Below are 27,716 nucleotides of genomic sequence, written 5' to 3' on the forward strand. Positions count from 1 at the left end.
ATGCCAATTTTGTGTCCTCACAAAGATGTCTAAACATGTACACACACTGAAAACAACAAACTGTCAAATTCAGGAAAAGACAGGAGGTACCATCTATTTTTTGCATGACACATCCTTTATACGTTAAAAGAAAAAAAGTATTTAAAAAATTTGAAGAGGGTGTGTATGAAGAAGGCTGAAACAGACAGTACCATCTTTTTGGTGCCTTAATTTGGAAAAACCCAAATTTTTACTTCAGAGCCTCCAAGCTGTTCTAGCAGAGACGCGTTTAAGTTTTCACCTGATTTTTAATGTGTGCTCTGAATTCTGTCGTGAGTGCCACAAACCGAACCGTGGATTGCTCGAAGCAGACTATTTACACCACATTATCCAGTGCTCACTGTTAAGGTTTCATTTTAATTTTAATTGAAGCCTCTAACTGATATCAAACATCTCTGTGAGCTCTTCAAACGAATGCAGCTGAAGCTGATGAATATCAGAAAATTGAACAGGAGGTTTTCCATTGTTGTTTGTTTCGAATGTTTCCGTTTCTTAACTCTCAGCCGGCACAGCGTGATTTCATGCAGAGGTTTAGAAGCTATTTTTATGTACCTGCTTTCAGCTGTCAAAGCGACGGGCTGAAGAGATGAGATGCCCAAATCATTTTAAGTCTATTTTAAGCTTTGCTATTGTAAAATGCTTTGATGCCAAGGACAGGTACTGCATCATTCATGAACAGGAAATGACCTATTGACTCCTTATTTCTGCAGAAGTCTCCTTATTGAACGGTGAATTTTGAGTCTGAATTTGCTTCAGTGGCTAAACTTGTGCGGTTGAATAAGGGTTAAGAGATATCTAATAAGGACATGTGAAGTCAGTGAGAGTTTAATTATCAGGTGCGAAAGGCTTTTCACCTGTGAGGATGGAGCACTTGTCTTTGCCACTTCTTTTTCTCTCCTCTGCATGTGCCAGTGTGCACACATACATATATATATGTCTATCAGATCCACTGATATTTATATTGGCTCATTCAAAACCTATTTCATCAAGCATGACTGTACACATGATTTTTTTAAATTTAATTTTTATATGTTACCAGGACGACGTTATCACATCCTTTATTTCACACACAGGCTGATATCAGACATTTTGACAGCATTTGATTTTTCGCAGGGCGTCGGGCGCGATGGCTAATGCCTCTCCAGACCTGGACAACGCGGAAGCCCAGCGCCAGCTTAACAACAACAACCGACCAATCGGCTCTGGCTTCTGGGAGACAGAGTGTACCAGCTCCAAACTGTTCGAGTGCTCCCGCATCAAGGCCCTGGCAGGTCAGAGGTCACAAGCAGATCAGTGCACATGCTTACTCACATTTACACAAATACAGACATTTGACCGTATTGTGTGTTCATATACAAAATGAATAATACCTACTTTCAGGGCATTTTTAAACAGTTAATCAAATGCAGTTTAATAAAATGTAATTTATATAGCACCCAGTCACAACAACAGTTGCTTCAAAGTGCTTTATATTTTTATATTTTTCATCTCTTAACTGTTTAATAGTGAATTATGTGCACCTTGTGTTTTAGGTATTTGAAGAAAATATTTCATAAAGTATTAGATCGACTTGAGCATGAGCGTGCATGCAGCTGAAAGCAACAAAAGGTCTTTCAGGGCCATTTGAAGTGATTCCGATCTAATCATTTCACATATAAAGCTGATATTATTGTATCTGTTCCTTTAACTTAAAGTTTCTTTCCTAATTTCCCTCAGATGAACGAGATGCAGTGCAAAAGAAGACTTTTACAAAGTGGGTCAACTCTCATTTAGCCAGGGTGTCCTGTCGCATATCTGACCTTTACAACGACCTGAGGGATGGATACATGCTCACCAGACTGCTGGAGGTCCTCAGTGGAGAGCTGCTGGTAGGAGCCGTCATGGTTTTAGTTTTGTAATCCTTCATTTTTGTTCATTCTGTCAGTTTCTTCCTGGCTGATTTCATTTTGACTGAATATTTGCCCTCATTGACGGACTTTTAAAAAATTGAATAAAGAAATTTGAAGGGCGTCTGTAAACTTCACAGATTAGAACATTTAAAAAATCCTATGACCCGTAGTGTCCAGGGTCTTTGGCTCTGCAGAAAGCCCTTTTCTGGTTATTTTCCACTTGAAAGGAGGGAGCATGTAATCAGTTCTGTCTTTGTTTGTCTGTCTGTTTGTTACCAGTCAGTTACCACTTTGCCTGGTATATGATGTCTCCTTAAGTTTTCCTTTATTTCACAGTGGGGGCATTTGTAAGAAAGGACATGCCCCTATACTAAAAATATCCCCAGATTCTCCTCAGTGGTTTTTACTCCTGTCATTTCTAAAAGTAAATCCAACCTTTTGACTGTCTTTGTTATTATTTTAACAATGTTTGCTATAGTCCCGCATGTAGTATGTCAATAATAACAGTTATCTTATTACAAGTACTCAAACTCTTTTTCCTGCCACAGCCGAGGCCCACACGAGGTCGAATGCGGATCCACTGCCTGGAGAACGTCGACAAAGCACTGCAGTTTCTTAAAGAGCAGAGGGTTCACCTGGAAAACGTTGGTTCCCATGACATTGTGGACGGAAACCATCGCCTTACCCTGGGCCTTATCTGGACCATCATCCTTCGCTTTCAGGTAAATTTAAATTTAAAACACAGATTCGTCGTGACAGATTTCAGCAGCGTGGACATCTCATGAGCCAACTTTGTCACTGTATAGAAAAAAGGTGCTTTTATTCTATTCCAGGATATGAAGTGTTTCTTTACGGATGTAATATTTGAATGCTGGTTTTGCTGAAACTTGCTGTGCAAAGTTGCTGTGATCAGCAGCGCATCGTTTATCTCTCGGTGGTTTGGGGAAGGCTGTCACATGCGCTGCGTCACCAGTGTGCGACAGCCGTGTTTAGTGGATGAAGCCTTAATGTCACTCAGTGTCTGACCGGTAGCAGTCGCCTTCCCGTCTGCTCTTCAGCAAGGACACACGGGCACACTGTTTTATCTACCTTACCTGAGCCGGCTTTCATCTGTCTCATCGCACACCCTCTGGCATGTACATACCACACACATGCACACACTCACGCACAGGGTTCCAGGCCTCAGCAGCAGTGATACAGGATCACCTTCTTCCCTGTAAGTACAGCAGAAATCTATGGCTTCTCTTTATATTGCTTCAGTGCTACAGCATGGCATTGGCTCACACTGCTAACATGACATTATTCTGATGCCTCTGTAACATTCACGGTGCACAGTCGCCTATCAGCTTTTCTCCTGGGACTGAGTATTGTCATGCTAGACCTGGCTACCCACCACAAAGCACATTTGCCAGCACTGCTAATAGAATTAACTTGCAGCGTGTGCAACCCTCTGCAGGCCATGCTCATGAGACGGAGAGGATCAACGTTCACGGTGTGCAAGACAGCTCACTGATACAGAAATCTGCAGATACAGAAATCAATAAGTGTGTTGTTGTACGCTGATTATTACCGCGTGATGGTTGTGTTTTTGGTAGCGTTTGCATACGTGCATGTCATCCTATCTGTAAGTGCTAACATGACCTTTGGAAAGAATTCTGATAAAAATTTGTAGGGGTGTAGAGATAGGGGGTCATGTTAGCAATCCATTAACTAATTTGCCCAACATCCAACAAGGTCTCCAAGGTCAGCTTAATGATTTCTTGGTTGCAAATTGATGAAAAAGCCTCATAACTTCAAAACTATGTTTGTAATAAGTGTGGTGTGTACTGTCAACATGTCGACAGTACCATATAAAGATTAAAAATATCATGTGACAGTCTGTCCAGTCCTTGAAGGTCAATAAATTGATCTGAAGGTTAAAGTGATAATAATGCTAAATGGTACGGAGCCCCGCAGGGGACAAGGGAGAAAAAAAAAATTAAGACGGACTTTTGCGAGATCTCGCAAAACTTTTGCAAAAGTGCTCCGACGTTTTCGGAGATCTGACACCCACTAGCTCGAAGCTAACGGGAGGCCGCTTTCCCGGCACATCGTGCCTCGACCTCCCGGTCGGCTTCGAGCTGGCGGCCTCCGAAGAATGCGGCTAAAACTTTTGCGAGATCCCGAGTTTGTTTTGCGAGATCTCGCAAAAGTCCGTCTTAATGTTTTTCCATTTGTTGTTTTAACCATTTTTAAAGATGAAGGGGTTTTATGAAGGTTTGGTTTTATCTGACGTTGAACAAGGTCAGAGGTCCAAAGCGACATTTAGAATCCCCATATATAACTCCCAATATTCCTATATGTTGTCAATACAAAAAATTGCACTAAGAAACGTAGTTTTAATGTTTAGCTCTATTTTACGGAGCCCCGCAGGGGACATGGGAGAAAAAAAACATTAAGACGGACTTTTGCGAGATCTCGCAAAACAAACTCGTGATCTCGCAAAAGTTTTGCGAGATCTCGCAAAAGTTTTAGCCGCATTCTTCGGAGGCCGCCAGCTCGAAGCCGACCGGGAGGTCGAGGCACGATGTGCCGGGAAAGCGGTGTTCCTCCCGGCTGTAGTAGGTCTCGACCTCCCGTTAGCTTCGAGCTAGTGGGTGTCAGATCTCCGAAAACGTCGGAGCACTTTTGCAAAAGTTTTGCGAGATCCCGAGTTTGTTTTGCGAGATCTCGCAAAAGTCCGTCTTAATTTTTTTTTCTCCCATGTCCCCTGCGGGCAGTGTTGCCAACTCCTCAGTAAGAAAAATCGCTATTGGCTGTCCTAAAAGTCGCCAGAAGTCGCTAAATGATGTCATCGCCTAATTTGCATAATTGGTCATGCTAATATAATTGTAACCTACGTTGTTGGAGAGACATAAAGTGAGTAAAAAACGTCCTAAATGCATTTAGAGTTTATTTAGAACTACGAATTAAATTTATTTTAGCATTTATTGTTTTTTAATGTCACAATTCCAACCCTGCTCCTTTATCTGGGCTTGGACCGGCAAAAGTGACCTGAAATAGGCACTCTGGTGGAGTTACTTTGTGTGTGTGTGTGTGTGTTTTAAACCTGATCCACAAAACAGCATAACAGTAAAAGAAGAACTGATTGCCTTACAGTCAGTGCTGGAGCACCGGCTTCGCTCATGCGCGATTCATTTGCAGTTTGGATGCACAGGTGTGAACGTCTCCTGCCCTGATAGCAGCTGGGGGAGGACTATCCTCCACCCGTGAGCGCTTTGGCACGGGCGAGGTGCCCACGGCAGCACCCGCTGCTTGTTGAGAGTAAGAGCTATACACGCTTTCACATCAAAAAGACGTCATAAATAAGTCTCCAATAACACCAGAAAAAGTCGCCAGATTTGTCGCTAGTCGCTTTTTAGAAAAAAAGTCGCTAAGGGGGTCTGAAAACTCGCTAAATATAGCGACAAAGTCGCTAAGTTGGCAACAGTGCCTGCGGGGCTCCGTAAAATAGAGCTAAACATTAAAGCTACGTTTCTTAGTGCAATTTTTTGTATTGACAACATATAGGAATATTGGGCGTTATATATGGGGATTCTAAATGTCGCTTTGGACCTCTGACCTTGGTCAACGTCAGATAAAACCAAACCTTCATAAAATCCCTTCATCTTTAAAAATGGTTAAAACAACAAATGGAACTTGTATGTTCAAATTGACCCCAAAAATGCATTATATCTTTAAAAAAGCATTGTGATGAGAAGGAGAACGAGCAGCTTAGTTTTTTAGAAACATACTGTAGTATAGTTTTAGTATATTCATGTTGTATTTTACAAATCCATACCAATTATCCAACACTTGCTACTGCATAATGATTTTACTGCACTGCAAACCTCTTGTTTGTATGTTTAAAAAGAACAAAGAAGACAAAATGAACATATATGAAATATAATAATGTTCCCTTAAAAGTAAATACAGTGCAGAGAGGGAGCTGCTTTGGCAGAGGTTTGTGCTGTTTGAGTGCTTCTTGGCAAAACTGTTATTTAACCATCAAACCAGGCTGTTTATAAGGATTCACTTATATCAGCCTATGTGAAATGTGAATGATGTCATGAGCCAGATATAGTTGTATAAGTTGATTAAAAGTTTGTTTAAACAAAAAGAAAAAAATAAATAAAAGCTGTTTTTAATACAGTCAAGTTTATTTTACAACATGACAAAAAAAAAAGAAATTTTGATGTTGAGAATTAAAGATATATCGCTGTAAATGCATTTTTTTTGTTTTTTAGCTTCTATGTGAATTCAACCATCACAATAATAATACAAAAGGGAAAAAAAGCAGAAATTGTCTTGCAGCATGTGGACATGCAGGACACGCGTACGTGTCTGGTGCTAGTCTACGTTGCCTAGCTTCATTACCTTGTCCTGTTTATTTTGCCATGCTGTGAAGACCACAAACACAACAAGGTTATGAGAAGGTCACGTGAACGTTGCATATGCTAAATTTAGCTCATATTTATAAGCTAATTTGTTCAGTAGACTTACTGCTTACGTGCTTTCTGAATATACCCAACCAGCTGAATCTGTACAGTTTAGGCTACTATAGTGTTAGCTGTCTGCTAGATTTCCCATCATTAGCCGTGAGCTCGGCTGTTGTCCCGTGCTCCTGCTCCCATGAGCCACCAGTCGATGGCCTCTTCAATTTTGCATGTGCTGAGAAAGGAGAGTAGTGCAGAAGAGTGTGTGTGCGTGCATGCGTGCGTGCGTGTGTCTAATTATGAGACAAGTACTCATATAGGGAAAGAATAGCTGGCTGATGGGAAGCGGTGAGCAGAGATGTTCCGATAAATAAGCGCTGGTTGTTCCCTGAACTTAATAATTAACACACATTAAAATCAGGGTTTAGAAATACATATTTCTTCATGTTTCATATTTGAGGTGTAGCACCTGTGCTCCAATAGCCAGAAGAAAAGGCTACACTTCTGAAGAAACTAGGCCCAAGAGTTTTGATACAGTCACAATCATAACTTGTAAAGACTTTAAAGGTTTGTTTTGTACATCTTCCTCGTTTTCCAGGAGCAGCTGTGCATACAGATATATGAAGTGCTGTATGAATAAAACAACATGCAAATAATTGAACTGTTATGTTACTTGATATTAAAATGTTAGGAGAGAAACAGTTATTTTCTCAGTGGCTACGGTACTTCTGATTCACTTCCTCACAAGTTATGTGTCAACCTAACTCACTAACAACAATCCAGTCAGAGGCTATGTTGAATTCCTCTGTAGTCTTTTCAAAGTAAAAGCTCTCAAGAGCATCGCACACTGTTTCATGACATCTCGTTTTAGAAGAAATCAAAGTTCAGAGCTTGTTGACCTCACACATGGTTATGGTCACAGTTAGAATAATAAAATCAGAAAGGTTATTGCAAGATAAAGTAAAGTTTATCACACTTCTTCATGTTTAAGTTGTAGGACAACCAGACAAAAAGCTGCTTCAGGTCAATGGGGGGAAAAATGCAAAACAAAGACACAAACCTGAACTCAGAGGAGCCACAGCAATAAAGTTTAACGTTCACAGGAAGCAAAAATGAAAAATGAATGAATTTATTAAACAGTTTGACAGTACTTACAAAGTAATAAGTAAACCAGTGTCAAGCGGTATTTATGTCTCTAAAATTGCTCTTCTTTTAGTCGTGTTTAAATAAGAACACTTTTCCTACAGGTCACCCACATTTTAAGTTCCTGACTGTCTTTTCTCAATTTTCATTTTTATCTTAAAGCCAAGAAAGTCATCCGTTATCAGTGGCCTCAAAATAAGATGCAGGAAATAAATATAGCCGTGAACTTTTAAGGTTTGCTTTTCTAGGCTCAACTGTCTTTAAGATAAGAAAAACAGACACATGGAGTCGTAAACTTGGGGAAAAAAAGGAAACAAGCTAAACTTAATCTTTCATTTTCATATTAAAATGATGAAGACTAAGGTTCTGTTTAAACTTTAATTAAACTTTAAACTTTTGGGGAGTATTCAGGTGAACTTAACTGGGAAAATGAGGTAGGGATGAAACGAGGAATCTGTGATGTGGAAATTTGAAGAAAGGAAGTGACACAGCGAGGAAATAAATAAATAAATAAATAAATAGGGAATAAATAGCAATTGTAGCACTGAGTGTTTTTGGATTTCAAATCCAGAGGCCCTTTTAGATCATCAGTAAGGTGATTTAATCAAACATTTAGGTGCTAAGAGTAACGTCAGCAGGCCTGAGACCGGTCCAAGGTTAGCTGAGGTTTCTGTTGTCACGGTAGCTTTGAGTTATCGTTTCCTCTTGCACTTTTTCTGCCCTCATCTCCACCTTTTCCCCAGCAGTGAAAGTGAGAGTTTACTTTGCCCAGTCAGCAGGTAGAGCCAGACCACTGCAGTAACTGTACACAGGCAGAAAGAGAGAGGGAGGGAAAAGCAGTAAAGAAGGGAGAGGACTGACAGGCGAAGGAAGAGGTAAAGCTACCGTATTTACAGAGCCATACACAAATAATAACAGACTCTTATTATTTGCTGTCACTTCAGTTGTGTTGCTGTATATGGTTGGCTATGCTTGCTCATAGGGGGTCATATGATTGTTGGGCTTTTCTCTGTATCTATGAAGCGCCTTGAGGCGACATTTGTTGTGATTTGGCGCTATATAAATAAAATTGAATTGAATTGAATTGAATTGAGTGGCTTTTCTGCTTAGCTTACACACTGGCAGTGTGTCTGATCCAAGACTTATTGACCATCTTTTACCTTTTTATAATAACTTATTGTCATAAAAAGGCCATGTATGCAGATTCAGGTATTGACTGATGATATTTGACACAGTTTGGAGGTATATTTAATGTCAGGCTCTAATGTTTTATACATTCAATGTGAATTTAAAGATAATAAGTGTTTTCTTACTTTCTAGTACCTTTTTAGAGAAGAAAGCAGACTATTGAGACACAGTTTACATCACAACAGACAAATCACTAAAAAGGTTGAGTGTGTGTGTGCAGTGTTGCGGCTAACGACTAGGGTAGCAGCTGATTCCAGGGTGCCACGTCCCCAATTACCTTGGATCATGTCACTGTGATGTGATTGGTTGAACGGCTGTCACTGTCTCCTATCATCAGGCGTTGTAACGGCCAGCGTGTTGTCCTCAGGAGGCACACAGAGCCGTGTGTTTCTAACACCCAAACCCTCGCCTCATGTCATTTTTCTCTTTGTTCCTTTGCTTGTAGTTTTTCTTGCTTTGCTGTTTCTTTTTCAGGATTCGGGAATAAAGTCGGGGCTCAGACGTTTGCTCCATTTCGTTTCTTGCAAACACGCTTTGTCACTTGACATCTTGCACATTTTATTTATTCACTGCTTAGTTGTGTCAATAAAGTTTATTGAAAATATCAGAGGTACAGCTGCAGGTGGACAAGAAATAAGCTAACCAGCTAACGCTTTCATCCTCTACAATTACAATACACAGACAGTACAATACATTTTGCACATTCATTCATTGAGTTTGTAATCAGGTTAACTGGTGGCCACTCAGAAGCATTTTTGATTGTTTACAGCTTGATTTACTTTTATTAAAGTGAATCTATTTTGCTTAATTCTGGCACTGATTTGTTTGAAGTATTTTTTTTGCTATGACAGGAAGAGAGTGCAGAAGGGCTAATGCACACAAAATGGCCTGGAGCAGAATTGAACCTGGGCCCCTGCAGTGGTATTTTGGCATGTAGATTTCTTGCTCAACCCACTGAACTACTCCAGAACACAGCAACAAATATTCAGTGAGGCTTTGCTAGAGTAGCTTTGCATGATTCTTGTACTGGGCCTTGGTGCACTCTGTCAGATCTGTGTAAGGCAAACTGTTGTAGCTCTTCTCCTTTAGGGCCGTCATCACTTTGAACCTGCTTTTTACTGCTTCTGATATCCTGATTACTGCATTTGTCAGAGACCTGAGTGTTTACATCATAGGGATCACAGGAAAACTTTGGCCATGTTTAATATGAGAATGCATCATTACAACTGTGCACATGTGAGAGAAAATTAAGGACGTGGAGTCTTTAAGGTGAACCTATTCTTCCAAAAATGAAGCAGCAGCGTGTTTATATGAGTCTCAGGGACAGACAGAAAACACTAAACTCTTGGTTCGTCTTCTTCTTGTTCAGATCCAGGTGATCAAAATAGAGACGGAGGACAACAGAGAAACCCGCTCTGCCAAGGATGCGCTGCTGCTTTGGTGCCAGATGAAGACTGCAGGGTGAGCAGTGAAATAAAAACACAGAAACTAGAAGCTCAAACTGCAAATTTCATAATCATTTAGGTGTTATACTGTATATCTAGTCAGGATGTAGTGAGAGTAATTTGGAGCTCTTTAAGTTTGGAAAGCATTTCTCCATGTCGCAGGTACTCTGAGGTCAACATCCAGAACTTCACCACCTGCTGGAGGGACGGCCTTGCCTTCAACGCCCTAATACATCGACACAGGTAGGACACACCTACACAGCATAGAACCAGCTAGAAGTTCACCATGTTTTCACTGTTAGTATGTGTTTTTACTCCTTTGTTTAGATGCAAACACGTTACCAACAAAAAGACGAAAAATATTCACACACACTTTTAAACAAACACGGAGAAGCGGTGTGACTGACATTAATTTTAAAATCACAACCATACACAAATTTTTGTTTTTTCACGTTGTGCCCTCCAGACCTGATCTAATAGAGTTCCACAAGCTGACACGATCCAATGCAACCCACAACCTGCAGCAAGCCTTTAACATCGCTGAGCAGCACCTGGGCCTCACGAAACTCCTGGACCCTGAGGGTGAGAGTCATGCAAACCACACTCCATGCTGCAACATCCAAAACAGTGCAAAACCTGCTGCACTCAGGAAGATAGAAAACATTTTTCTTTGGGAGACGTGAGATTAACTCACACTTCAAAGGTTCTCACAGCTTCTTTCAAACATTATAAGTTAACTGATTTTAAAACATGAAGCATGTAACAGTACTCATTCCATTATAATCTTTTTATGATGGATTAAAAAGACAAGGATAAAGGCTATGTAAGGGAAGTTTAAAATGTTTAACTCTTCTAAACCGTGTGTGCGCTGAAAATGTGCTCAGACTTTGTCCAGTGTGCAATAAAAACGTTTTTTAAACGTATGTAGCTTTTTTTCTTCTTCTGTGAGTTGTGTGGAAGGGTGAGGCCATGAGATGGCAGCTGAAAGCATGTTTTTTCCCACACATTGTTTTAGTTTCTCCAAAACAGTCACGTCTTACAGTGAACTCAGAATTATGCAGGAGAGACATGCACAGATCTGATGTATTAACCCTTTAAAGCCGGTCAGAGCGGCACGCTCCATTTTGCGTAACTATTTTTAAATCCCTGTAGCACTGCAACCACGTGAGCTAGCGCAATAATTTTTTTTGCATATGAAACCGGAGGAGTTGTACTTACATTTTATGTCATCAGCTTGTCCTCGGTCACAGTTTCCTTCCACATATAGCTTTGCAAAAACTGCATAAAAAGCACTTGCAGCAACAAAAACATAATATTCCAGAAACACACTTTGCCGATCCGATCGGCTGTTTGTAACACTTCCTACATCCATCAGCACAAACTATCGCATGTCCGCCATGACCTGCCCGGAACCGGAAATGACATCATTTTGCGGAAATTTAGTTTTTTACCATCGGGGTCTTATGAGCCTATACTGGTGTTTTTAAGTTATCTTTGACTTTATGACTTTCTGTGTCGTTTCTGGGATGCTTAGGACTCATATTGCACTGCTGGAAATAGTTTATTTTGATACATATGCTGCTTTTTTGCAAATTTGCATTATAATATTTATTTTCGTTTTTCCTGCAGTATATAAAAATTGGTGTATTTCAAAAATAAAACCATGAAGACACTTAAAATAAATTTCCTGTGGTGGGAAACTATTTTGTGCAACTTTTTTGTATTTACAGTTTTGAGGGATAAGCCTCTTAAATTTCTCTAACTAGAAATATATGTTAAAAAAACAAAAACGATTTTCAATTTTTTTTTAGTTTATTGCACTTTTTTGCAATTTATGTAATTACTATGCACTTAATGCATACATATTATTAAAATCTAGGCTGTAATGGTTGTATTGATGTATAGCAACTTGAAATGCTCCCATAAATGGCTCCACAGCATGTAAAAATATAATATAAGCTCTGGCGGACTTGGTTCTATGGTAGGTCTTAAAGGGTTAATAAGACTTGAGCCATTACTCAGACTTACTCAGACTCTCAAATCTTATGGACGAGTGACCGTGGTGCTGATCTATACTAGAAACAGATCCTTGTATATTAAGAGGAAGAAGTGCGGGTCTTAAAGGTGATGCTAACTCTTCTATCTTTCTGTTTCACCTCCCTCCTGTGCAGATGTGAACACCGAGAACCCAGATGAAAAGTCCATCATTACATACGTGGTTTCCTATTACCACTACTTCTCTAAGATGAAGGCTCTTATTGTGGAGGGGAAGCGAGTTGGCAAGGTAATGCACATGCTCTCCCAAATATGCCTACAAAACCTGCATACTGACAGCATCAGAGAGGAGATGAATGAGCCACTATTGCTTTAAAACATGAAGGGCAGGCAGTCTGAAACAAATAATATCACTGTAATATCACTTTACTAGCACATATTATGATTCTTAAAGGGTTTCTTGGTTATTCCTGCCTTTTTTTTGTTAGCCTCATACCTCAAACTTGCTCTCAGAATCTCCTCGCAACTTTCTTCTCTCTGAACCAGGTGCTAGACAACTGCGTTGAGGCAGAGAAGATTGTTAACCGCTATGACGCTCTGGCATCGGAGCTCCTCGAGTGGATAGAGAAGACCATCGCGGTCATCAGCAACCAGAAGTTTGCCAACTCGCTGACCGGAGTTCAGCAGCAGCTGCAGGCTTTCACCACCTACTGCACTATAGAGAAGCCCATCAAGTAAGTTTGATGATTCTTTAAAAATACCAGATTAACATATTTTGTCTTTTTTTTTTAACACCACATGTACAAACCCAATTTCAAAAAAGTTGTGACGCTGTGTAAAACGTTTGATTTGATTTGCAAATGTCTTAAACTCATAAGAAACGGTGTAATTGGAAGAATTTGACGACAGCAACGCATCTCCAAAACCTTGGGGCCAACTTAAAGCTGGGAAACAAAGTGATACTAAAAAGAAGCAGCTGGAGGAACGACACCAACTAATTATGTAAATATGTAATGCAGTGGTCCCTTGTGTTAACGGTTCAGTATTGAGGAGGAGAGTAAAAACAACCATGGTCCAGAAGAGCTTGGTCAAACAATTGATTTTAATGACCACACGCAGCGTGGGGCAAAACATCAGCTGTAGATCTCCGCCCAAAAAGACACTTCAGATTGCTTTTGATTCATCAGGGTTAACGCCCCCTCATGCGTCATCAGATACAATACATGCATACGTCAAATCAAAACCACGATGACTTTTAACACAGTTTGAAAAGAACGGCAGGTGCTTCCTGTCCATCTTCTGACTCTCGCTTCTCCAAAACCTCGGGCCATGCTCTGCGACAAACTAGCAATTCTGCACGCACAAAAATCCAGTTGCAAGCAAATATATCTGAACTCTCACCTAGAACATAAGCCTACCTACAGTGTGTGCAGGTGTGTGTGTGTGTGGCTCGACCTCACACGAACTTTGTCTACCTAACTGAAACTATATCTGTAATATGTTGAATAAATGTTTTAATCAAGAACCTCTACTAAAAGCTTAATCAAAAGATATAAATGAATAAAAGACAATAACACGGTTCACTTTTCGCAGCCTCGCTGTTTCGCTGATTTTTTGGGTGCGATTTTGCATGGTGTTTGTTTTTTTTTGTTTTTTTTAACAGCGCATTGTGTTCTGCGTCCTGATTGGCTGCAGACCGTTGTCAATCAATCTGGTGCCGTGTCTCCTGTACAGTACAGAATGTGTTCAGCTTGTCAAATTTACATAAATCTTTGATCGCTAGCAGTGTGAGTCTGAAGTGCTGTACAGTATGTTTGTAAGGTTTCTCCCAACAAATGCAACGAAACGTTTTGCACCATCAAAGACAACCATGGTAGCCTTTGGTTTCACTGAACTTTGAGAGTGTTTAAACAAGAGAGAAAAGTGTGAAAATGTTCATGCCTGTCTGAGAAAAGTGTATAAAGCGGGTTTTACAGTCTTAAAACGTCTATAATATTTGGAAAAAATAAAGTTGGCTACTTTGCTACTCATCTATCACCTATTTTTGGAACATGACTCCCACGATAAACGACTGACCACTGTACTACATCACATATAGTAAAATAAGCTTCGGTTTGTGACTGCTACCAGTAACCTGGTGTGCTATTCTGACCATCTGTGATTCAAAACAGTTAATCTACAGCTTCTCAAGTGTCAGAATTAGTTGCTTATATCTGCTTTACAAAGTAATTTATTATTTATTAATGTAATTAATGCATTTAATTTATGCCAGTCTTGAGAAAAATATACCGTTGTGCTTATACCATATACGTTTTATGTTTCACCCTATTAGAGAAAAATAAGATTGCTGTGTATGTGTGTAGCTGTGTCAGTCAGAAACATTACTCCCCTGATGGACTGTAAGCGTCTGAAGCCAGAATTATGTGAAACAGTAGCTAGAGACAGTTTATACTTTATATTAGTTATGTGCAGAGATGGGCAGTAACGCGTTACTTGTAAGGCGTTACTGTAATGTGATTACTTTTTTAAAGTAACGAGTAAAGTAAGGGATTACTATCGCAAAAACGGTAATTAGATTACCGTTACTTTCCTGTAGGAACGCTGCGTTACTGCGTTACTAAAACCGTGATTTTTTTTTTTGCGAGAATGTCTCATGACAGTGACGTACGCAAGTGTAACGTTCGTGACAACAGCTGTGTGCAGATCAACAATGGATCATATATCAAGTGCGGGAGAGAATGTGAGCGTGCAGCGTTTAAAGCGTGGAAGTACTGACCTTACTTTGAGTTTGAGTCCATAAAAAGTGACAAAAACATTAGCGTCCGTTGTGCGTGGGAAGAAAACTTCTTTTTACAGCGAAAAAACCCCTAAACAAGCACAGAGTGCGCAACGACGTAATGGGAAACTCACAGAGAAACTCGCGGATTCTTCCACTGACCGTGGCACACCTGCACCAGGGTAAAACTCCGCCTACCCCACTCCTGCTTTACAGGTGAAAATAGAGCAAAAGGACCGCTGAGTCTTTGACTTTATTTATTTTCTGCTGTGTTTTACTTGCATCTATTCGAAAGACTGAGTGTAAACACAAAAAATATTTTATTTTATGTGCTGGAATGTGCAGAAAATAAGTTTAAATGTTAAACAAATTTCTTCCAGTCAGAGAATGTTGCATATAATTTAATTTTTACTTGATGCATAAAATTAAAAGATTAAAAATAATAAAACAAGTTAAAAAAGAGACTTTTCCATTTGATTACATTTTGTATGATGGATTATGCAGAAAAAGTAGAATTGGGCTGAAAGATCTATCGCTTTATCACCTATTCGAGTTGTAAATCGTGTTTTTAAAAAGTAACTAAGTAAGTAATTACTTTTGAAAATAAGTAATCAGTAAAGTAACGGGATTACTTTTTGGGGGAAGTAATCAGTAATTAGTTACTGATTACTTTTTTCAAGTAACTTGACCAACACTGGTTATGTGTGTATTTTAGATGAAGTAGTGTAATTTTATGTGACTCCTACTAAAGTGCAGCTTTCCTAAACAGTGTGTGAATTTGTTGGCTCCTTTTTTGCTCACAGGATGATTTCACTTCCTTAACTGTAAAATTATACATTTGAATGTTTGGTTTTTTTACAGTGAAAAAGCACAGAGTACTAGACTCATGACACCTCAGAGTGTACTGTCAGCAGCAGTGATACCCACAGAGCAGATACACACACACACACACACGTCCACACTCTTGCTATGATCCAATAGGCCTTGTTAGGCTCTGGGTGACTTAAGCAGCTCACAGCCAGCTGTTGACTTGTGAATCTGGCACAAAAGCAGATGTGCAAACATATTAGTGGATATTTTAATAGACGGTTCTCAGACTAAATGTAGCCTCTCTGTGAGAAATTAATGAGCACAACCCTGGACAGCAGACAGAAACACGTCTGTCAACAAGCTTTCGTGCTGTTTGAGTGATTTTTTGCTGAGATGACTGTGATACTGTGACACTGACCCACCAACTAAAGCTTCCTGCTTCTCATCCAGGTTTCAGGAGAAGGGTAATCTCGAGGTCCTTCTCTTCACCATCCAAAGCAAACTCAGAGCCAATAACCAGAAACCCTATGTGCCTAATGATGGGAAGCTCATCTCAGACATTAACAAGGTCATACACCCACAAGCTGTGTTGTTTACGTTTTATATACAACATTTAATCCTTTCTCCAACACTGTTAATCAGTTTATTGTCATTCATCTTCTAGGCCTGGGAGAGATTGGAGAAGGCAGAGCACGAGAGAGGTGTAGCTTTACGGAAGGAGCTGATTCGTCAGGAGAAGCTTGAGCTGTTGGCTCAGCGCTTTGACCACAAAACCACCATGAGGCAAGCCTGGCTCAATGAGAATCAGAGACTCGTATCGCAGGTAGGGGGGGACAAATGTCTCAGTGTATTACTGGTACTTGTGTCATTAAATCTAAGATCACGACTTTCTTTGTTTTCCCCTTCGACTTCAGGACAATTTTGGCTACGACCTACCAGCAGTCGAGGCAGCGATGAAGAAGCACGAAGCCATCGAGGCAGACATAGCTTCATACGAGGAAAGAATTGGCGTGGTTGTGGAACTCGCCGCAGAGATGGAGGTGGAAGGATACTACGATATCCGGCGTATCTTGGCACGTAAAGAGAATATCCTGGGCCAGTGGAGTCTGCTGAAGGAGCTGGTGGCTGGGAGAAGGACCCGGCTGGAGAAGAATCTGGCCTTGCAGAAGACCTTCCAGGACATGGTGTACATGATTGACTGGATGGAGGACATGCAGGTACTAGAGAGCGTGAAAAGGACACTACACCTAAAATACGAGTACTGGGGTCAAAAGAAACTCTGTAACTAGAGTCCTATATACACTTCAGTTTTTTCACGTGTGTATATAAACACAGATATCAATATTTATTATTGAAACTAGAGATGGACCGATCCGATATTACGTATCGGTATCGGTCCGATACTGACCCAAATTACTGGATCGGATATCGGTGAGAAATAAAAAATGTAATCCGATCCATTAAATATCAAAAAAGCACCTCACAAAACTTGCTACAAGGCGTAACTCGGCTCATAACCGTAGCACGTTGCAGCAGTATGCATCACGTGATAGAGCAGCTGTGTGTATTGCTACCAAACCAGTCATCTCCGAAGAAGTTTTCCCAGAGAGAAGTAAAGCAAGTGTGTAAGTTCATCTCTGAATGTTTGTAAAGCATTCCCACATTCCCACGTTAAGCTTAACAACCGATATATGGAGCGACTGCCTCTCTCTCTCTCTCCTGCTGCTACTTCAATCGTGAAACTGATCAATGATCAGCTGATCGGCTTTTTTGTCGCGACTGTCTCTCTTCTTTGTTTTTGGCCCACTTCTCACCAGAAAGAGGAAACCAGCGGCTGAACAACAGCAGCAGGTTTAAGCTTGATAAGCTGTTGTTAGAATTTATTTAATATTACTTTCTAGACCAGGATCTTTTTCTAAGCAGCTGACGGCTGGTAACTGTGCAGGGGCGGATCTAGCAAAGTTTAGCCAGGGGGCCGATAGGGCATGAACAGGGAAAAGGGGGCACAAAGACATACTTTTCTTTCTTATTCTCATTTAAAATGTCGAGCTTTTAATAAATAATTATCTGAATCTTACAACCAAAGTTTTAATCTGATGTAAAATGAATAGAAGTCCATTACTGTATATAGTAACTGTTAAGTCTAATATACCCTAGTAAGCTATAGTACTTTTTCCTTTGGGAAGGAACCATCTGTGAATTCTGCAATTCTGTTGAAGAAAGATGTTGAATCTATTTAATTATTCTTGAAAAATCATTTATTTCTGTGCATTTTTTCCCCCTGCATCAAATTAAATTTGATTACATCCATTAAGCATCATGAGGTGGGGTTTTTTTTTTTTTTTTTTGCTGGGAGTTTGCAACCCTATTAGTTAGGTTGCTTAATATTTCTGCTAAGTACTCTTTAAAATACCAGAATAGGAAGGATTGAGTAGGTTTAAGTTTATTAGATTGATCAGTGTTGCTGAACTATGAAATATTTTGGGCGCAGTGTATTTTTTACATACAGGTATAACAGAATAGCTTTAGTGTTGTTATTTATTTAAACTTGAGTATAAACTTATACAAAATGCAGCAAGATATTAAAAAAACGTTTTATTGATCAAAAAACACACTATATCGGATTCATATCGGTATCGGCAGATATCCAAATTTATAATATCGGTATCGGTATCGGACATAAAAAAGTGGTATCGTGCCATCTCTAATTGAAACCTCTGGTTTCATCATTTCTTCTTCCATTAATTTCTCTTGCCCTCCCGTTGCTTCATTCCTTTCAGGTCCAGCTGCTCTCGAGGGACTTTGGGAAACATCTACTGGAGGTGGGCGACCTGCTGCAGAAGCACGGCCTGCAGGAGGCCGATATTACTGTGCAGGCTGAGAGAGTCGAGACGCTCAACACTGCTGCACTCAAGTTCACCACAATAGAGGGTACACACATGTACACACACATTGTGTTGCAGTAAAACACTTATTTTATTTGTCTTTAGCAATGATTGGAAAATTGGTATATAAGGCTTGGTGTGAGTAGGTTGATATCCTGTGTCTGGCTCACGGTTCTAATAAATTTAATGCTGTGTCTCATTTTTACAGGTTACCAACCATGTGACCCACAGGTGATCTGTAACCGTGTCAACCATGTCTCTTCCTGTCTGGAGGAGCTGAAACACCTGGCAACTAAAAGACGTGCTGAGCTCGAGGAGTCAAGGAAACTGTGGGCCTTCTTTCAGGTGAGATGGGTCAGCAGGTTGTGGGGAAAATGGCGGGATTAACTTGCCGGGATTTTTCCTAGGAGCCAGTATCTGAGGAGCTTGGATGCTTCAGAAAGCTTTGAACATTTTTTTATGCCCCATGCATGTCTATGGGAGCAACCAGGAGTCCTCACACAGACATGGCGACAGCATGCAAACTCCACAGAGAAAGACCCCACCCTGGATTCAGGCCACCCAATCATTAAACCTGTTCAGTTTTCCATTACAAATATTGTCCTGCTTTAAAACTTGTCTTTTGTCCTATTAGGAGCTGGAAGAGTCGGAGGCCTGGATCAGAGAGAAAAGCTCTATCCTGGGAGCTCAGGGCTACGGGAAGGACCTGAGCAGTGTGCTGAGGTTACTGCAACAGCACAAGACTCTGGCTGGGGAACTGCTGGCTCACCGCTCACTGCTGCAGGTGCGTGTTTTCAATTCTGCACCTGGTAAATGTACTGCTGTAAGAGTTTTTCTCCAAACTTCACAGACTGCATTTACATTATATATAATTATATATACATTACATTATATATTATATACATTTCTTTTAGTTTATCTAAAAAAACCCATCCAAGACCATTTGGAGTTCACGTTTTGAGGATGTATCTGCTGGCCCACATTAAAAGCTATTTAATAGCTTTTATATGCTATTGGCTGATATTAATTTCATGTTCTCCTTGTTTTGTTAACTTTACTTTGAAGCACCAGGTGGTCTTTTTAATGAAAACAAGAAAGAGAACAATATGAATATGTTAGATCTGGGGTCTCCAGGTCTCTTGGTGTTTAGTAGGGGTGGGGGGAAAAAATCGATACTGTGTAGTATCGTGATATTTTGTTTGTTAATAATGTATCGATACAGGGACAGCAGAAATCGATATTTTGTTACAAATTTGCTCTGATTTCAGAGCATGTTGATCCTTTTTCTGAGCAAGAATCCTGACATTCCTTCACTGTCCAAATGTGTTTAACTATTTTTTGGCAGCAATAAACATGACAGTTTACTTATTTTAATTTAAGACATGTTTTATTTTAATTAAGTTTAAAACTTTTTTATTTAATGTAAAATTATATTTTGTTTTAATTTACTTTCACATTCTTCAGTTGCTGAAGGGGCTGCATAGTTTTTATAAACTGCATAGTTCAGAATAGCTATAATTGTACCAGATGGTTGATTCAGTTAAGTTGGACTAGACTGTAATACAAACCGTTCAGTTTGTCAACAATAAAACTGAAATGAGAGAAAGACTGAGTGTGAGACTTTGATATTAGAGAAAATGAATATTGATAAAGTTTACCTTTATGTACAGAATCTGAATATCGCAAAATATTTTTAAAAATTGCAATAATATCGTATCGTGCATTAAGTATTGTGATAATATCGTATCGTGGGATGTATGGTGATTCCCACCTCTAGTCTTTAGGGCTTATTTGTTTTTCAGCCACATGCAAATCAAGCATTTTCTCAAGCCAGAAGGGGCTTGTCAAATTTATCTTTCCTCCTATCCAGAACACCATGAAGCGAGGGAAGCAGATTCTGAGTGAGAAGAGCTTTGGCACAGCGGGGATCCAGGAGCGCATCATGGAGGTTAAAGGCGAGTGGAAGAGGCTGGAGGACCAGGCTGCGCAGCATCTCAGCCACCTGCAGGAGGCGCTCAACTTCTTCCAGTTCTCCACAGAGACGGACGACGTCGTGGCCTGGCTGCAGGACGCTTACCGCCTGGTGTCCAGTGAAGACTTTGGACACGATGAGTACTCCACTCAATCGCTGCTAAAGAAACACAGAGGGGTCAGTGAAGCCATTGACAAACATCGTTTGCATGTAGTGGCACTGCGCAAACACATGGTGGCGCTGCCCCTGCGGTACCGTGAACAGGAGGTGGGTACGGGCGCAACAATTAAACAAAAAAAGAATGTTTCACTTCCCATGTCTTTATTATTTAATAAACTTTTCGTCCGACCATCTCTTCCCGTCTCCTCTTCCATCCTCCTCTCTGCAGGAGGTGCAGGTTCGTATGGGAGAGGTGGAGCAGCTGTACACAGAGGTTGCTGAAATCGCAGTACTCAGACAGCAGTGGCTTCACGACGCCCTCGCTGTGTACCGCATGTTCAGCGAGGTCAACGCCTGCGAGCTGTGGATTGACGAGAAGGAGCAGTGGCTGGAAAGGATGGAGATCCCAGAAAAACTGGAGGATGTGGAGGTCGTGGCACACAGGTGAGGAGGAGGGGAAGGAGGACAGAATGGCTAACAGTTGGTTTTACCATCTCAGGCCTACCAAAGCTTAGCTGGGTGGTCAGTGTCTGTCTTGTTGTCTAAACTGTTACCAAGAATTGGCTGAGTCCAACTTTTGCAGTTCAAAACTAAAACCCTCACGTTGCAGATTTGAGAGCCTGGACCAGGAGATGAACAGCCTGATGGGAAGGATCCTGGATGTTAATGAGATAGTTCAGCAGCTCCTGGATGGAGGTCATCCATCTTCTACAGAGGTCAGAGGTTGTCAGGACCACCTCAACTCTAGGTACTGAAACAAAAGCAACAATCGAAGTGATAACAGTAATTACAAATTATGTTTTCAGTACTATAACCATTACTGCAGCTACCATGAGTAATACTGGCTGGATCCATCTGTTAGTAACTGAATACTCAAATCCTAAACTGGGAACACAACCACGGCTGATCATCATGCTAATACTGCTAAATGGCCTGTATTTGTATAGCGCTTTACTAGTCCCTAAGGACCCCAAAGTGCTTTACATATCCAGTCATCCACCCATTCACACACACATTCACACACTGGTGATGGCAGCTACATTGTAGCCACAGCGCACTGACAGAGGCGAGGCTGCCGGACACTGGCGCCACCGGGCCCTCTGACCACCACCAGTAGGCAACAGGTGAAGTGTCTCACCCAAGGACACAACGACCGAGACTGTCCGAGCCGGGGCTCGAACCGGCAACCTTCCGATTACAAGACGAATTAGCTTGTGAGTCTCAACTCTTGGCGATCGTGGCTCAAGAGTTGAGACTCACAAGCTAATGTGAGTCAAGGCCTGTTTTCATACATAAGAAAGTACTTTGTTCAAAGTGCTGGAAAGTTCTATTTAAAAATGCACGGTCAGTATCACATCACAGCTTCATTAACAACTTAGTGCCAGCACATCAGCACATCTGCTCATAACACCAGAGCAATGAACAAATGCCATGCGAATTCACATTATAGATTCAGTAAAAAGAAAGTAGACTCAGCTGCATCATTTACCACGGTAACAAATAGAGAGATGTGCCTACCAACTCACAGATGAACCTTAGATTAGTAATATAGTTAATATAGTTCCTGTGTCGGCTGTTGATTGGTTGGATTGGAGTGCTGTGACTTCTCTGAGTACGTTTAAAAATAAGATAAAATGTGATTGAGTGGAATAAGGTCAAAGTCGATGAATTTTGTGATGCTATTATACATTATATTTAAATCAGCCTCAGTTGCGAAAGTACAGCACTGTAGTACAGCGGTCCCCAACCCCCGGGCCTCGGACCGGTACCGGTCCGTGAGTCGTTTGGTACCGGGCCGCGAGAGTTGAGGTTCAGGTGTGAAATGTATAGTTTTCAGGGTTTTTATCGGTTTTCAGCGTTATTTTGTTATTGTTTTTATCGTTTACTTGGTTTTCCTGGGTCTTTTCACGTGTGTTATGAATAAAAAAAAAAAATTTCGGTACTGGTACTAGTTTTATTTTGTTGTATTTATCCGCGACACCTTAAAGGCCGGTCCATGAAAATATTGTCGGGCTTAAACCGGTCCGTGGCGCAAAAAAGGTTGGAGACCGCTGCTGTAGTACATAACATACATGGTAGTAATGTAGCGCTGCCATATGTGACAAACGATATTTATTAGTAAAGGTTCAAACTTCAGAAAATGAGCTCTAACAGCGTAAACATGTTTGTGGAGAGCAGCTTGCGAACTGATTTTACTGACTGTCTCCAGAGGCAGGGGGAGGGGCGTAGTAGGTGGGTGGAGAGGAAGGTGGAGGGAAGTCAGCTGACACACAGGGAGAGAAGAGAAACACCAAGAGTGTGAATTGTTGTGGGGTTTGTTAACAGCTTTTTTTAATTGCAGTGTTTGGGAGTTGAACCTGCCTTCTCATCGTAGTTATTCGACACGCAGCTCTTACATCGTAGCAACTTGGAACCATCCTCCCTCCGATCTCTGTCCACGTCGATCCTGAGATAGGATTGCGTTTTTGTTTTTTTGCTTAAACGTCTCAGCCCGCTTCATTGACCAGTTATGTCTGGCAGCAGAGTCCGTGACAGCCGGGTGTTCGTGAGTCCGGTGACCTTGGCACGTGGAGAGTCGGTCTTGGGGTGACCATCTGTGTTGGCTTCCTCATTTAAGACGGGGCTGGCCAAGAGTCCCAAATTCAAAAACAAACATACAAGCAGCCATCTTTATTCACCGCCTTCTCTTGTATTGGTTAATAGAATTGTGTTCCAGTAGTAAAAGCCTAAATGCATAATATATTAACTTAATTTGATGATATTAAACACAGTGCGACTCTACCCAGCTTAAGTGGCACAAAGAACATCCGTCTATAACAGTAGGAGGGAAAATTCAAGGCGTATTTCTCTCTAAAGCACACGGTTGTCTCATCTCCTGACGTTTATCGTGCTTACAGCTCACTCAGTTTTACTCTCTGTCTTTCAAAATGATTCCTGATGTAATATCTACAGTTTGGTATATATCTATAAATTGTTAAAAAGCCAAACAAGAGTCAGCAAGAGTACTGATATTTAACATAACATACATTTAACACTTGCTAATAACATTTTATAAATACTACCACTACCTTTACTACTACTACTGATTATATGGTATTTAAAAAACACATCAATGCCAATGCAGTGTGACGAACAGCGTGCAGGCAGGGTGGAGTGGGTGGAGTGGGTGGAGTCGTGTGTCAGGGGTGATTTGTGACAGAAGGATAGAGGGAAAGGGAAGGTTTACAGACCTGCTACGGTGTAAGGTTTGGGGATGGTAGCACTGACTAAAAGACAGGAGGCTAAGCTAGACGTGGCAGAATTAAAGATATCAGGATTTTCACTGAGATTGACCAGGATGGACGGGATTAGAAATGAGTACATCAGAGGGAGAGAGGATGTTGGAGGTGGAGTTGCCAGACAGGAGGAATAGGAGGATCTCAGAGGAGATTCGTGGATGCAGTGAAGGAGGACATGAAGTGATTTGGTTTGAGAGGAGATTGCTAGGGATAGCATAGCAGATCCACTGGGATGAAGAATAAAAGGAGCAGCTGAAAGAAGAAGGAGGAAAAAATAAGACCGTGGCAGAATCAAAACAGTATTAGTGACCTAATTTTCAGTCAGGTTATTATAACTACTCCAGTTCTATAACAGATTTATTCAATGAAAATTTTCACTGATCGTTTTTAAAACAGGTTTCCAGCCCTGAGGTCACTGAGATGTTTTCCTGCTGAGCGCTCTGTCTGACATTACCTCAGTACGGTCACAAGGATTTGTGTTTATATGTTTACATGTGCGTGAGTGTGTGCGCGTGTATCTTGGCTGAATGGGTGTGTACTGAGATCTGTTGGTCTGGAGTAGATTCAGGTGAACATATTGGATGACGACGTGTGAGGCTGAGCCGAAGCCGCAGCAGAGTGGAGCACAAACAAGTGTCTCACGTGAATCAGAGCAGGTCATATCAGGTCAAAACAACAACGAGTTCTTTCAAAGTCGGGAGTAACACAAAGGAAATGTTAAAAATAGACTTACAAAGATAACAGCGTCACGTCATCAACACGAAGATGACTGAATCTGAATCGCTTCACCTTGATGTTATCGGTGGTTGATATGTTTGCTGCTTATTAGGTAAAAATGTCATCCAGATTTAAGGATGTCATCTTATCAAACCGTGGATATTTACTAAGTGTGTAACTGTTACACACTTAGTAAATATCCACAACTAAAAAAATCTTTTACAAAAAGCAAGTGGTAGGCGTGAATCACACGTTTTTTTCCCCACACAACAACAACACTCGCCTCTCCTGAAGTGCACTTGCAGTCTTATTGTGCGCCGTCTGTCACACCTCTCCAGGTGGAACAGCATCGTGGAGCTGGTCGAGCAGAAGAAAGATCAACTGGACTCGATGTTACGTCTGCAGAACTACCTGCTGGAGTGCGCCGAGATCAAGTCCCAGATCCAGGACAAGAGAAAAGCCATTGACGCCACCCAGTATGTGGGCAGTGATTTGGGCGGGGTCCTCGCCCTGCAGAGACGCCTCTCTACTATGGAGGGAGCCCTGTCTGTTCTGGAGCCCAAACTACTGCACTTACAGGTAGGACATTTACACAAAAAAACATTTATATGACGTTTTTCAGCTGTAGAATTGAAATCTATCCCTAAAGTAATATTTTACACATAACTGGAGACAAGTAGAGATGATTTTTTTGTATTTCAGGGATTTAATTTAGTGGCTAAGTGAGTTTAAGAAGCCAAACAACAGGTATAAAAGTATATATATGATTTTAAGTACTCTGAGGTATCAGTAGGCTAGAAGCACCATATAATTGCATTTCTCTTTGGTGATGCAGGAAGAGGCAGAGCATCTGGCCACTGCTCACCCGGTTCGGGCAATGGAGGTTCTTGTGCAGTTTGATGGCATCAGTGTGGAGTGGGAGGAGCTCAAACGGACCCTGCAGGGATGTGAGGACTCACTGATGGTGGCTAGCAGGCTGCAGAGCTTCATACAGGTACAAATAAGGAAGAAGTGTTTAACTCTGAACACCACTTGCTACTGAAATTCATCAGCGAGCAAAAAGTGAGGTTCAATCCTCACTATGACCTTGACCTTTATTCAAAGTTGCTATAAATGTAAGCAAGGAGCAAGCAGGAGGGTAGACTGTCAAAGACCAAGGCCGTGGTAAGACTTCATGTACACATATTTCTTATTCTTTCAGCTGCCCCTTTAGGGTTCGTCACAGCAAATGATCTGCCTCCATCTCATCCTATCTCTAGCATCCTCTTCTGTCACACCAATCCTCCCTTTTTCTCCTGGCACCTCCATCTTCAACATCCTACAGAGATATAAATTCTAGAGCCTGTCTTTCAGTTGCTGACTCTTTAATCAAATCTGAAATTATGTTTATGAACGATTAAACCCCAAACATGTTTATAAACTCTTAGATAAATAATGAGGGCGTTGTTGCAGGGCTCAATAAAGAAACCAACTTGAAAAGTTTCAAAGAGAATAGAAGTTAAATAGGGCCAAAGGACCTCAAGCTAAATTATCAGCCAACCTGTCATTATTAAGGAATAACTGACTCCATTTTCTGGTACTGTGAAGACTGAGAAAGTGGCAGGGGAGAAGCGGGTGCTATAAAAATAATTAATTAGTTTCAGCTACCTAATGGCAGTGGATTAACAAAAGAGCAGCTGGTAATCTGAAAGCACGCTGTCCTTAATTCCACATTGCAAGAGTGAAGAAGCACAAACAGTATGCGGATGTCGTGTAGAGGTCATAAAGAAAGTTTTTCTGTCTACACAAACTTCCAGAGTATGAACTAATGTATAATTAATGAATTGTGATTCGTGCTCCTTACCCTGTCTTGTCAGGACCTGGACTCCTTCCTCACCTGGTTGGTCCAGACGCAGACCGCCGCTGCCTCAGAGCAGCTGCCCAACAATCTGGAGGAGGCAGAGAAGCTCATCAACGAGCACGCTGCTCTCAAGGAAGAGATTGGACGGTAGGTGAATGTTTTCTACAATATATTACGTGATGTTATTTCAGGCTGTGTAGAGAATAACTGGGCAGCGCTCTGTTCACGCAGGTACGAAGAGGACTACGAGCGCCTGCAAGCCATGAATGAGCTCCTGGAGTCCGAGGAGGCTCCTCTCCCACAGGCCGCCCTGCAGCAGTGGCTCCAGAAACTCGATGTCGGCTGGAACAAGCTGCTGGAGATGTGGGAAAGCAGGAGAGAAGTTCTGGTCCAGGCTCACATTTTCCATCTATTTCTGCGTGACGTCAAACAGGCTGAATCCTTCCTCAACAACCAGGTGTGTGTGGCAGCGTCACTTCATCTCTCAGTGGCGCAAAATGAAATTTTAGTGGGATTGGCCTGAAATTTGGGTATCTATTTATGGCACTGACACCCTGTGTAAGAGTAAATCTCCACTATTTACCTTATGTACAGTAGACCAATGTTCTTGATGAAGTTTCTTTAAGTACTCCAATGACAGAAAGCCTAGACGATGCTTCTACACTGCAGCTTTTAGGCGAGCCTTTCAAGACTGCTGCTACAGAGGGAGCGAATCATATTCGCTGTGCTTTTATTTACCTTGACATGATATCTTTCCTTCAGAAGGTGGCAGACCTGTCATGGTGTGCTGTGTGGCAGGCAGAATGCAGGACCCAAACATAGGACTCTGAGACTGAATGATAAAGTAAAAGCGGCAGCTTTATTGCTGGATAAAACTTTAATATGTGATACAAGAAAGCTAAACTAGGAAACCAGGAGACAGAGAACCTGAACAGTACCATAAACACAGAGGAAAACCACAGCACCGTGAGGGTACAACACAGCAAAGAGCAGGGCTTAAATACACCGAGGGATAACGAGGGAAAGAGACACAGAAGGAGTAATTAGAGCTAACGAGACAAGGGGAAGCAAAACCAGACACACTGCACACAGGACAGGGACTATCAAAATAAAACAGGAAACACAC

General features: G+C 41.2%; 1 protein-coding gene across 2 annotated transcripts in view; it reads left to right on the top strand.

The window, feature by feature from the left end:
• The window catches only part of sptbn4b (spectrin, beta, non-erythrocytic 4b), a 120,026-nt gene that overhangs the window by 15,314 nt on the left and 76,996 nt on the right, over window positions 1–27,716 (top strand). For both annotated transcript variants that reach the window (XM_087851208.1, XM_087851210.1), the window contains exons 2-22: window positions 1,153–1,310; window positions 1,756–1,907; window positions 2,477–2,650; window positions 10,083–10,174; window positions 10,321–10,401; window positions 10,625–10,740; window positions 12,330–12,442; window positions 12,700–12,887; window positions 16,190–16,307; window positions 16,404–16,562; window positions 16,654–16,956; window positions 18,520–18,670; window positions 18,833–18,969; window positions 19,259–19,408; window positions 20,495–20,863; window positions 20,985–21,199; window positions 21,366–21,503; window positions 25,089–25,329; window positions 25,586–25,744; window positions 26,607–26,737; window positions 26,822–27,047. In XM_087851208.1, coding sequence (XP_087707334.1) covers window positions 1,166–1,310; window positions 1,756–1,907; window positions 2,477–2,650; window positions 10,083–10,174; window positions 10,321–10,401; window positions 10,625–10,740; window positions 12,330–12,442; window positions 12,700–12,887; window positions 16,190–16,307; window positions 16,404–16,562; window positions 16,654–16,956; window positions 18,520–18,670; window positions 18,833–18,969; window positions 19,259–19,408; window positions 20,495–20,863; window positions 20,985–21,199; window positions 21,366–21,503; window positions 25,089–25,329; window positions 25,586–25,744; window positions 26,607–26,737; window positions 26,822–27,047 — 3,558 coding nt within the window. In that variant the 5' untranslated portion in view covers window positions 1,153–1,165. The remainder of the gene's footprint in view (window positions 1–1,152; window positions 1,311–1,755; window positions 1,908–2,476; window positions 2,651–10,082; window positions 10,175–10,320; window positions 10,402–10,624; window positions 10,741–12,329; window positions 12,443–12,699; window positions 12,888–16,189; window positions 16,308–16,403; window positions 16,563–16,653; window positions 16,957–18,519; window positions 18,671–18,832; window positions 18,970–19,258; window positions 19,409–20,494; window positions 20,864–20,984; window positions 21,200–21,365; window positions 21,504–25,088; window positions 25,330–25,585; window positions 25,745–26,606; window positions 26,738–26,821; window positions 27,048–27,716) is intronic.

This window comes from Neolamprologus brichardi, chromosome 14 (genome assembly GCF_056152115.1).
Source record: "Neolamprologus brichardi isolate AB-2024 chromosome 14, ASM5615211v1, whole genome shotgun sequence".
Classification (NCBI taxonomy): domain Eukaryota; kingdom Metazoa; phylum Chordata; class Actinopteri; order Cichliformes; family Cichlidae; genus Neolamprologus; species Neolamprologus brichardi.